Source organism: Myotis nattereri (assembly GCF_964212035.1).
Source record: "Myotis nattereri genome assembly, chromosome: 17".
Classification (NCBI taxonomy): domain Eukaryota; kingdom Metazoa; phylum Chordata; class Mammalia; order Chiroptera; family Vespertilionidae; genus Myotis; species Myotis nattereri.
The window spans coordinates 8,581,864-8,592,863 of NC_138092.1; the positions used below are offsets into that span (position 1 = coordinate 8,581,864).

The following is an 11,000-nucleotide window of genomic DNA, read 5'->3' on the forward strand; positions in this document are numbered from 1 at the left end:
AAATGAAAGGAATGAAAAATGTGAGAGAGTCTACAACCCAGGGCCCCAGGCAAGGCAGAGAAAGTCAGTAAACGAGGTGATCTCGTGTGTGAGCCCCGATGGTTGCCCCAGAGCCTCATTTCCTCCCTCCGGTTTGTACAGAGCAGCCTTTCCTGAATGGAAACTTGATTCAGGCTGATTGCTTTTGGGAGAAAATCTAAGAGCCTTAGAGTCAGGGCCCTGGCTGTCTCTGCAGCCCCTTCTCCCACTTCCTTCTCCTTGCCCTCTGTTCCCATCGCTCTGGCCTTCTGCCCTCTCCCAGCACAGGGCCGGTGTCCATGTTGGGCCTTTGCTGGGACACCCCCCACCCTGCTTCCTCTCCAAGTGAATTCCTAGCAGCCGGGTAGCTCCCAAACCATCCGCTCCTCCCTCCCTGCCTGCCTTCCCCAACTGGAGAGGTCAAGACCTCCACAACACCCTGCACGCCAGGTGGGCAGAGACACATGGGCACCCTGCCAGCCATGCCCTGGGCCCTCTGCACGAATCTGCACTGATACCAAATGGAGCGGGCAGGCGGCAGCTCCCAGCCTCTCCTCTGTGGGCACAACTGTCCAACAAACCAGGGAATGCACCTGCCTTAGGAGGCAGCTTAGCAACCTCCCAGATACGGGGGGTGGGGGTCATGGGCACCCCCAGAGGCTCATCAAAGCATCTCCAACCACGCTGAGGCCAAGCAGGCTTCCCAGGGGATTTCTGGTAAATGCAGTAGCGTGTTTTTCTCCTCCATTACCCTTTCAGGATGGTTTCAGAGCCCTTTTAGCTGAAGCCTCTCACTCCCACCTGCAGGCCACCCTTTAATCCACTGCTTTTCTCGGTTACCTGCCTAAAGGACAGGACTGCCTCCCAGGGGGCCTTGGTCAACCACAGGCAAGGGCCATGGAAGTGGGAGGGGCACAGGATGGGGGAGGGGGCATGGGATGGGGGAGGGGGGCGGCTCAGAGGCGGTGGTGAGGAGGAACAGGCCTTTGGCCAGACGCATACTCCAGAGAACCCACACTTTCAAACGCTTCCAATAGCAAGCGCACTGAACAGCCAGCCTGATGGTTGGCCATCCCACTCCGGAAACTCTTCCCACCTTTGGGGGGAAGGGTAGCAGGGGGAGCGGGGGGCAGAGCCCTACAGGCACCAAGATCCCTGCTCCCAGATGGTAGAGCTCGCCCCAGGCACAATCGAGGAAGCCCAAATGAGGATGTCAGGTACAAGGCCTCCCAATACCGAGGCCACCATCCCTCTGTTTAACTCCGCTTCTGAAATCCCTCCTGATAAGGAGAGCTGCCGAGCCCCTATTTTATTTCCCGCGGCACAGAATAAAAGCCTACTGAGAGAGCACGAGACGTCAAGACGACAGCGAGCGAAAGTGGTCATTACCTGGAATATGATCTGACTCGGTTCTTGGCCTTCGAAAATAGAGAACGTCATGGGCTTCAGGGGCCCACTGAACTTCCCCTCCAGGCCATGCCCGGCTGTCTGTTAAAGAAAGAAAAGTTAGCCTCACCATCTATTACGAATAGATCACTTGCTAATTCCAGGACTGACATGGGAAACGTAAAACCTTTAACCTGACTCATGTGAAAGCCCGTCACAATGGGCAGAGAGAGGTCTACAATGGGTTGAGGGTTTACCATGCCAAGATGGATCGCTGAGCTTTGCCTTGCTTCTCTCCTCTAACCCCTCACGCGTGGCCCTCCAGGGAGACTGTTCACGCCCAGTTTGCACATGAAGCTGAGAGGAGTGAAGCTACTTCCTCAGAGTGAGGGCTGACACAGCACATACATGCGGATCTGCGTGAACAAAAGCTCGGGACCTTCCCACAGTGCCACCCTGCCTTCTACCTGCTAGACGGTTTTGCACCAGCTTCTCCAAACCCCTCCCTTCACTTCCATTAGCTTATAAGGAAATTCGTGCAAGAGTCGCGGCCCCCCCAGAGACCACAGTCTCCCCCCCCCCCCCAGCCCCGCAAGAGTCCACAGTCTCGCCAGGGACAATTGGATGTATAAGGGGAAAAAGAACATGCAGGTATGTTTAATACAAAGCTTGCTTGGCACATAGTAACTTTTAGTCCAATTTGGTCTGAATTTGAACTGTAACTTTAAGAAAAACTTACCATTCCTGTGTGGCAGCCGTGGGACTGGACCCTCCACACACATCATTCCTTCTGGTCCTCAACCATATCAGTCAGGAAACTATCTCCAGAGAATTCCCCCAGCAGACACTGATACTGCTACGTGGGCTAGAGCCAGCCATTTTGGGCCCCCAAGCCCCATCTCTGATCCACGTTGCGACACGGCCTTCCAGGCCATCACAGGACGCGTGCAACGGGCAGATCCGCCTGCCTGGTAGCCACCCTCCTTGCACTTTCCAGCAAGAGTTCTCTGCATTGGTTATACAGTATCGATGCCAAACTATTCTTCCTTCTGGGAGAAACATGGTCCCAAGCAAAACTCTAACAGAGGTGGGTTCTGCTTCATTTCCCTGCCTCCTCCCTTTCCCGAACCCTGGATTCCTCACGGACTCTCTCTTCAGTGCCCTTGCAACATGTCATGCAGTGGTTCTAACCCCCTTATGAAAACCAGTTCTCAGAAAATAACGAGAGAGCCATTGACAGCACAGAATATATGGCTGGCAACCATTTTAAACTACTCTCTCGGCTGAAGAAGCCTTATGCTAAAGGCAAGACGCTTCGCCTAAACTATCGTTCCTCGTTGCAAAGGGCCTGGGAGTAAAGGTGAGTGGAGGCAGGGGAGAGCAGGGGCTCCACCCCAGTGACCCTGAGATCCCACCGCACAGGCAGCAACCCCCTCCATCCACCAGAGACAGCTGAGCTGCGGCTGCCTCCTGAGCAAGGCTCCTGCCATCAGCCGTGCTCAGGCAGTCTTTCTCACTACAGGTAGAAATCCCACTGGAGTGAAAGTCGAGAGAAGAAACTGTTATTTTCAACCTTTATCCAGGAAGAAAAATGTATGTCCCCTTCTTAGACAAAAAGCAGAGGAGCCTGCGAACATCCAATTATTGTGATAGATTCTTCTCTCTCTCTTCGATCTAGTGTTGTTTCCTAATATAAGCCCATAATTGTGAATTTTTACCTGGTTCCTGGCACTGTGCTATGTGCTGTGGCTGCAAAGATGACTAAAACACAGTCTCTTCCTCATGGTGGTCAGTGTCCATATGAGTGCAGACACTGAGTGTTTAAAATGCTGTAGTCATGATCATAGCTAATATTTATTGAGTACTTCGACTGTGCCAGCCACTGATCTGAGGGCTTTAAAAAGGCATTATCGCATTGAATTGCCACGGCTTTCTATAAGGCAAGTACTCTCATCAGACCCATTTCACAGGGCAGAAAACTCAGGTTCAACACAAGTAACTCACTCATGTTCCTATCACCGGTAAGCCACAGTGCCGAGTTGGAGCCTGGGTCCGACTTCACCACAGCCCTCTGATAATCTAGGTAGCGAAGGACATTTCAGAGGGTGGGAAGAGGGCGGAAGTCACGTGGGGGTGTTTGACCCAGTCTTTAAGCAATCCCGGCAACAAGCTCTGAGCTCCTGGTCTTTGAGGATGAACTGCAGGTTATCTGCCCCTCCACCCTCCCACACTGGGAGGAAGGCTATGACAGTTTCAACAGGTTCGTTCTGTTTCACTCTGTGACTGTGTTGAACTGTGTGGGCTCCAGGAAACTCTCTAGGTCTTGAAATTTGCCTTTTATTTTTGAGTCACAGAAGAAAGGAAGGGGAGGCTAGGGGACTGTCTAGGGCGGGGGGATAAAATGGACACATATGTAATACCCTTTGTAATACTTTAAGCAATAAATAAAAAAAAAAAAAGAAGAAGAAAGGAACCAAGACTTGAGGTGTGACCATCGAACCTTCCATCTAAAGAGAGAGCAAAGGCTTCCCCATAATCTAGCTTCATGATACAAAATATTGGCAGGTGTAAGACATTGGTGAGTCTGATGAGTGAAATCAGGTCAAGGGTTGTATTTCTTCAGGTTTCATTCAGCTCCAACCTCTAGCCTGTCAGTCAATAGATTTAGCTTAACCTATAAAGACAAATTTAACTAGAAAACTTCAAAATAGATATGGGAAGAAAAATACTGAGCAGAGCAGGGTTGAAAGTAAACAAAATGCTTTTCTGTGTGTTTTAGTGGTTATTTTTCATGGTCAAAGTAAAAAAAAAAAAGTCATGATTAAGGGACTTACACCTAGACCTGTATCAATGTGCTTTTAGCTATCCATGGTGGTCTAAAGCTGAGTAGGTAGATTTGTTTTAAACCTTACCCAAGTGCTACTGGCTTTTAAGAGCTGAAGAGAGAGTACAGACACACGACTTGTAGCCATTTCATCAAAAATATCACCTTGGGGGAAACTGTGTCCTCTGTATGAGATTTAATTTTGATAGACTTTTTTTTTTTTTTTTTAAGTGGTAACCATTGTTCCTCTGGTATGCAACGGAAGGATGCCAGAAAATATTTTAGTAAATAAAGGAAGAGCATGCTTTTTTCTTACCAAATAAAGTGTGAGGAGACACAAGCTGTGCAGCTGGGCTTGGGCCATCATGGTTTCCTTTTATTCAATCTCCTGTGAATAAACCAGACATCAGAGTGATTAGCTACCCGTCTGTTGAAACCAATTTTTTTTTAAATGCACTCATTTTACTAACATTTCAATTACTTGATTATCTTTAGGTATTATAGATTTTCTTGGTTCGCTTAATCTTTTCTGTATATTTTTAAGTTTTTATACATTGAACATTCCACTAATATACTCAGCATAGAAAAATGGTTATTAAAATTCCAAACCACTTTAAAAATGTAGGCCCTGAAATTTTTAAATGACTTACATTTAGATAACTTATAATTGAGCTTTTAAAAGGTAAAAGTGCTGCCCCATTTTAGCCTCCCAAATGCCCTGAGAGTTTAAGAAAGCATGTATTAAGCTCATCTATGTGGTAGATTTTTTTTTGCTGGGTCACGAGGCAGCATTTTTAATTTTTTTTTTTTAATGTGCCCTGGCCAGAATGACTCGATGGTTAGGGTATGGGCCTGCACGCCAGAGGGTCACAGGTTCAATTTCGGATCAAGGGCAGGTACCTGGGTTGCAGGTCCAGTCCCCGCCTCCAGTCAGGCCATGTGTGGGAGGCAACCAATCTGTGTGTCTCTGTCACATCATATCTACGTTTCTCTTCTATCTCTCTCCCCCTCTCCCTCCCTTCCACTCTCTTAAAAAAAAAAAAAAGAAAAGAAAAAGAAAAAAATATCCTCACTCCCCCAGTGAGGTTTAAAAAAATTTTTTTAATATTGACATTATTGCAGACTTCCCCCACTTCCCCCTCTTTCTCATCTCTACCTACCCCTGCTTCCCCCTCTTTTGGCTTTCACCATACAGTTTTCCATGTCCATGGTGTATGCATATATGTTCTTTAGCTAATCCCTTCAACTTCTTCATCCAGTCACCCCCATGTCCCTCCCCTCTGGCTCCCACCAGTCTGTTCCATGTGTCCATGCTACTGGTCCCATTTTGTTCATCAGTTTATTTTGTTCATTGGATCCCACATATTAGTGAGATCATATGGTACTTGTCTTTCTCTGACTGGCTTATTTCGCTTACCATAATACTCTCCAGTTCCATCCATGTTGTCACAAAGGGTAAGAGTTTCTTTTTTTTTTTTTTTTTACAGCTGCATAGTATTTCACTGTGTAAATGTACCACAGTCTTTTTTATCTACTCATCTACCGATGGGCTATTTCCAGACCATGGTTATCCTATATAGTAAAGAGCTAATATGCTAATTAGACTGGATGGTGGAACAACCTTCTGGAACAACCAGTGGGCAGGTCCAAGGGGCTGCGAGGCAGCCGGGGTCCTGAGGGTCTAGGGAGCTGGGCTGCGGGGGGCCAAACCCCTTGCACGAATTTCATGCATCAGGCCTCTTGTTGTCAATAATGTTGCTATGAACATAGCGGTGCATATATTCTTTCTGATCCATGTTTCAGGATTCTTAGGATCGATATTTCAGGATTCCCAGAAGTGGAATTCCTAGGTCAAAGGCTATTCTATTTTAAATTTTTGAGAAAACTAGAGGGTCGTTTACAAACAGAATAACAGTGATGCCGAAGATGGGCTCAATCAGCCAGCCTGAACTGGAACCCAGCTCTCCCTGTTGTTAGTTGTGTGGCCGTGGATATTCAACTTAATAGCCCTGTGCCTCAGTTTCCTCAAATGGAAAATGCATAGCAATTGCTCAATAATAAATGTGTGCTCTAGGAGTTTCTCATAGGCAAAATTAGGTAGGAATTGTTATATATATATATATATATATATATATATATATACACATATATATATATATATAAATAAATTGAGGTTCAAAGTTAAGCAATTCACCTAATGACATATAACTAGGAAGTGACCCTGCCAGGCTTACAACCAGATCTCTCAGATTTCAAAGTCCAAAATCTCTTTGATTCTTTCTACTGTACTCTATCGCGTGATAGCTGCAGGGAAGTAGATATAGTCAGAGAGGTAGAGATATAAAATGTATACATGCTATATAAATTAAGTAGCTTGCCCCAAGAGTCTATAGCTATTTTAAGAAAAAGCCTGGACTAAAACCCTTCTGAACAAAGTCTTTGAATGTTGCAAAATTAGCTTTTGCCTCAGAATTAATTTGGTTGATGTGTAGAATTGGCTCATTTTGTTAAACAAAAGAGCTATATATCTCTACTGCTTTAGACTGCTTTTGTGGTTTGAAAACACATAGAAACAAATAATGATCCCAGGTTCTAGCATATTGGATTATAAAATAGATGTAAAAAAATAAGCTGCTATTCTTAAGTCTAACCAGGTGCGGGTTTTTAATATTAGCAAAATGAACATGATCATCGGTCACCAATATTTGCTTAAGAAAGTGAAAATATAGCCCAGCTGGCGTGGCTCAGTGGTTGAGCGTCAACTTATGAATCAGGAGGTCACAGTTCAATTCCAGGTCAGGGCACATGCCCGGGTTGCAGATTTGATCCCCAGTGTGGGGTGTGCAGGAGGCCGCTGATCAATGATTCTCTCTCATCATTGATGTTTGTATCTCTCTCTCCCTCTCCCTTCCTCTCTGAAATCAATAAAAAAATATATATTAAAAAGGAAAGTAAAAATATAGACAATAATAACACATTTGGAGATCTTTCTCTTCAAATTCCTCAGTATAAGATTTTCCCAATGCTGGACTCAACTTACTCCATCCAGCCTTATCTCCCACTCCCTGCCCACACCCAGGGAGCCATACACCCAGATGGACTTTGCCCCCGAGCTTTCCCCTCCCCCTGCTTTGGCACTCGCTGTTCTCCCCACCCAGCACAAGGCCCCGCCCGGAGTCAGCGGACAATTAATATTTGCTTCATGAAGTTCGATGGAGAGTATGCATCCTCACCTCTACTTCTACTTCTCATATCTTATCATCTAGCTCCAAAGTATTCGTGTATTTGAAAAGCATAGAATTGTTACAGCAAGCTCCTATCATGCTCCAGACCCTGTGCTAAGAAGTAGAATCCCAAACAAGAGCACGGTGTCTCTCTTGGTGGCACTGGAACTGAAATCTCACTTCCTTCGTGAACTCATCCCTGATTTCCAGCCAGAAGTATCTTCTCAAAGCCCCTCCTGCCCACATCTTATTTTTCATCTTATTTACACGTCTGTGTTATTGCCTTGACTAGGAAATAAAACCCGCCAAGGCAAAAGCCTGGTTTCAAAAATTATTTCTTAACCTCTTACAGCTCTTCACACTATACCCGTGGTCAGCAAACTGCGGCTCTTGAGCCACATGTGGCTTTTTGCCCCCTTGAGTGTGGCTCTTCCACAAAATACCACGTGCGGGCGCGCACAAACTTCCTGGCCCATGCGCAGAAGTCGGTTTTCGGCCTGGGCGAGTCTATTTTGAAGAAGTGCTGTTGATGTTTGGCTCTGTTGACTAATGAGTTTGCCGACCACTGCCTATACCTTGCATATAGTAAGGCCTCAGCAGATGCTTGTTAGATTCTAAAACATCAGTGGTTGTTTAACATTGATATCCTATTGATGTGTCCCATTTATAAGAGAATCGACTTCAGACTAAACATAAAGTGTTAAAGGAAACTAACTTGAGATTTAAAGATTTATTTTGATACAAAGTAATGAATTTTTAATTGTTGACAAAAGGACTGTTTTATTTTGTTTTTTAATGCTCACCCGAGGATATGTTTTTATTGATTTTTCAGAGAGAGACAGACAGAGAGACATCCATGTCAGAATCGTACATACACTAACAAATACCTGCTTGGTAAATAAGTTAAGAACTGGTTTATATATATCATCTCTCCTTAAACTGATTTTCCTTTTAGAATTTTTAAGCTTCCAAATGCATGTCATCTGAATGATAGAAAAGCAAATAAAAATTAAAAAAATGCCTTCTTTTAGTCAGATGCTCAGGCAGGCCACCTGTCGGGGTGTCTTGACTGAATCTAAAAAGTAAAAGCAGCAATGCCCTTCTCCTTTATTTTGTCCTTTACATTTAGTCTTATCCCTCCCAGAAGGGTTTCCAGTGAAAAATGGAAGTCATTGCTCTCCAGTCTGGTGCTAGGGTTCCATGCTTTATTTGCAGTCCAAGCTCCTGCACAATGAAGCGATTGTTGGGAGCAGGAATCCCGGCTTTAGACTGCCTGGTGTGGATCCTGGCTCTGCCACAGACTCATGTCTGTTTATCCATAAAGCAGGGATAATAATAGCATCTCCTTTTGAGAGTTATGGGATTCCGTGAATTAATATTTCTAACCATGTTTGCCAAATGAAAATTCATTCTGCCACCCAAGTTTGCTTAGACACAACCTTAGACATTGCCTGCAGGTGTCTCCTTTCTCAATGCCCAGCTTTCTGTGGCTCCAATAATGAGATTGCTCAAGAAGCACACTTTTTTTGTTTAATTTTTTGAGGAAACACCATACTGTTCTCCACAGTGGCTGCACCAGTCTGCATTCCCACCAGCAGTGCAGGAGGGTTCCTTTTTCTCCACATCCTCTCCAGCACTTGTTGTTTGTTGGTTTGTTGATGACGTCATTCTGACAGGCGTGAGGTGGTACCTCATTGTTGTTTTGATTTGCATCTCTCAGATGATTAGTAAGTTTGAGCATGTTTTTATGTCTCTTGGCCTTCTGTGTGTCCTCTTTCGAAAAGTGTCTATTTAGGTCCTTTGCCCATTTTTTGATTGGATTATTTACCTTCCTTTTGTTAAGTTATATGAGTTCACTGTGAATTTTGGAGATTAAACCCTTATCGGAAATAACACTGGCAAATATGTTCTCCCATGCAGTGGGCTTTCTTGTTGTTTTGTTGATGGTTTCTTTTGCTGTGCAGAAGCTTTTTATTTTGATGTAGTCAATTTGTTTATTTTCTTCTTAGTTTCCATTGCCATAGGAGCTGTATCAGTAAAGATATTGCTATGACAAATGTCTGCTATCTTGCTGCCTATGGCTTCTTCTAAAATTTTTATGGTTTCCCATCTTACACTTAAGTCCTTTATCCATTTTGAGTTTATTTTTGTGTATGGTGTAAGTTGGTGATCTAGTTTCATTTTTTTTAAGTATCTGTCCAGTTTTCCCAACATCATTTGTTGAAGAGACTGTCTTGACTCCATTGTATGCTCTTGCCTCCTTTGTCAAATATTAATTGTGCATAGTGGCTGTGTCAATTTCTGGATTCTCTGTTCTGTTCCACTGGTCTATATGTCTGTTCCTGTGCCAGTACCAGGCAGTTTTGAGAACAGTGGCTTTGTAGTATAGCTTGCTATCTGGTATTGTGATCCCTCCAACATTGTTCTTCTTTCTCAAGATTGCTGCAGCTATTCAGGGTCTTTTTTTTCATTCCAGATGAATTTTTGGAGAATTTTTTCTAGGTCTTTGAAATGTCATTGGTATTTTAATGGGGATTGTGTTGAATTTATACATTGCTTTGGGTAGTATGGACACTTTAATGATGTTGATTCTACCAATCCATGAACATAGTATATTCTTCCATTTGTTCATTTCTTCCTCTACCTTTTTTTTCAGCATCAAAAAATTAAAAATGGAACTGCCATTAATACCACTATTAGGAATATATCCCAAGAAAACAGAAACACCAATCAGAAAGGATATATGCACCCCTATGTTCACAGCAGCACAATAGCTAAGACTTGGAAACAGCCTAAATGCCCATCAGCAGATGAATGGATTAGAAAACTGTGGTACATCTACACAGTGGAATACTATGCTGCTGTAAAAAAGAAGAAATTCTTACCATTTGCAACAGCATGGATGGATCTGGAGAGCATTATGCTAAGTGAAATACACCAGTCAGTAAAAGATAAATACCACATGATCTCACTCATTTATGGATAATAAAGAACATTATAAACTGTTGAACAAAAATAGATACAGAGGCAAAGAAGCATTGAACATACTGTCAAACTACAGTGGGAAGGCAGGGGAAGGTTGAGGAGCTGAGGTCAACCGAAGGACTTATATGCATGCATATAAGCATAACCAATGGACGTAAGACACTGGGGGTCTGGGGGTGAGGGCAAGTGCTGGGAGGTAGGGGAGGCTGGGGGGAGGTCAATGCGGGGGGAAAGAGACATATGTACTACTATTTGTAATACCTTAAACAATAAAATAAATAAAATTTTAAAAAAAAGAAGAAGCACCCTTCACAGCCAACCACATCAATGCTAGGATTATGCCAGAAGAGGACTTTGGCCTCTCCAACAAGTTTTGCCTGTTTCCTCTTTGCCTGGACATAATTCCACGAGTGAATATCACATCCTGGATCCTAAGGCTGCTGGGAGGAAACCATCGTTTGTAACTAAAATTGCCTAAACCACCCAACCATACATACTTGATAGAGTCCCTCATGGACACTACTTAGAAAAGGACTGGAGTAGCTCTTACCATAATTCAGTGA

General features: G+C 44.0%; 1 protein-coding gene across 1 annotated transcript in view; it reads right to left on the reverse strand.

The window, feature by feature from the left end:
* CDH17 (cadherin 17) overlaps positions 1-4,595 on the reverse strand; it is a gene marked incomplete at its 5' end in the record, with an annotated part of 38,684 nt that extends 34,089 nt beyond the window's left edge. Inside the window, 2 exon segments of the mRNA XM_081111492.1 lie at positions 1,408-1,506; positions 4,545-4,595. Coding sequence (XP_080967618.1) covers positions 1,408-1,506; positions 4,545-4,595 — 150 coding nt within the window.
* Positions 4,596-11,000: the final 6,405 nt, after the last annotated feature.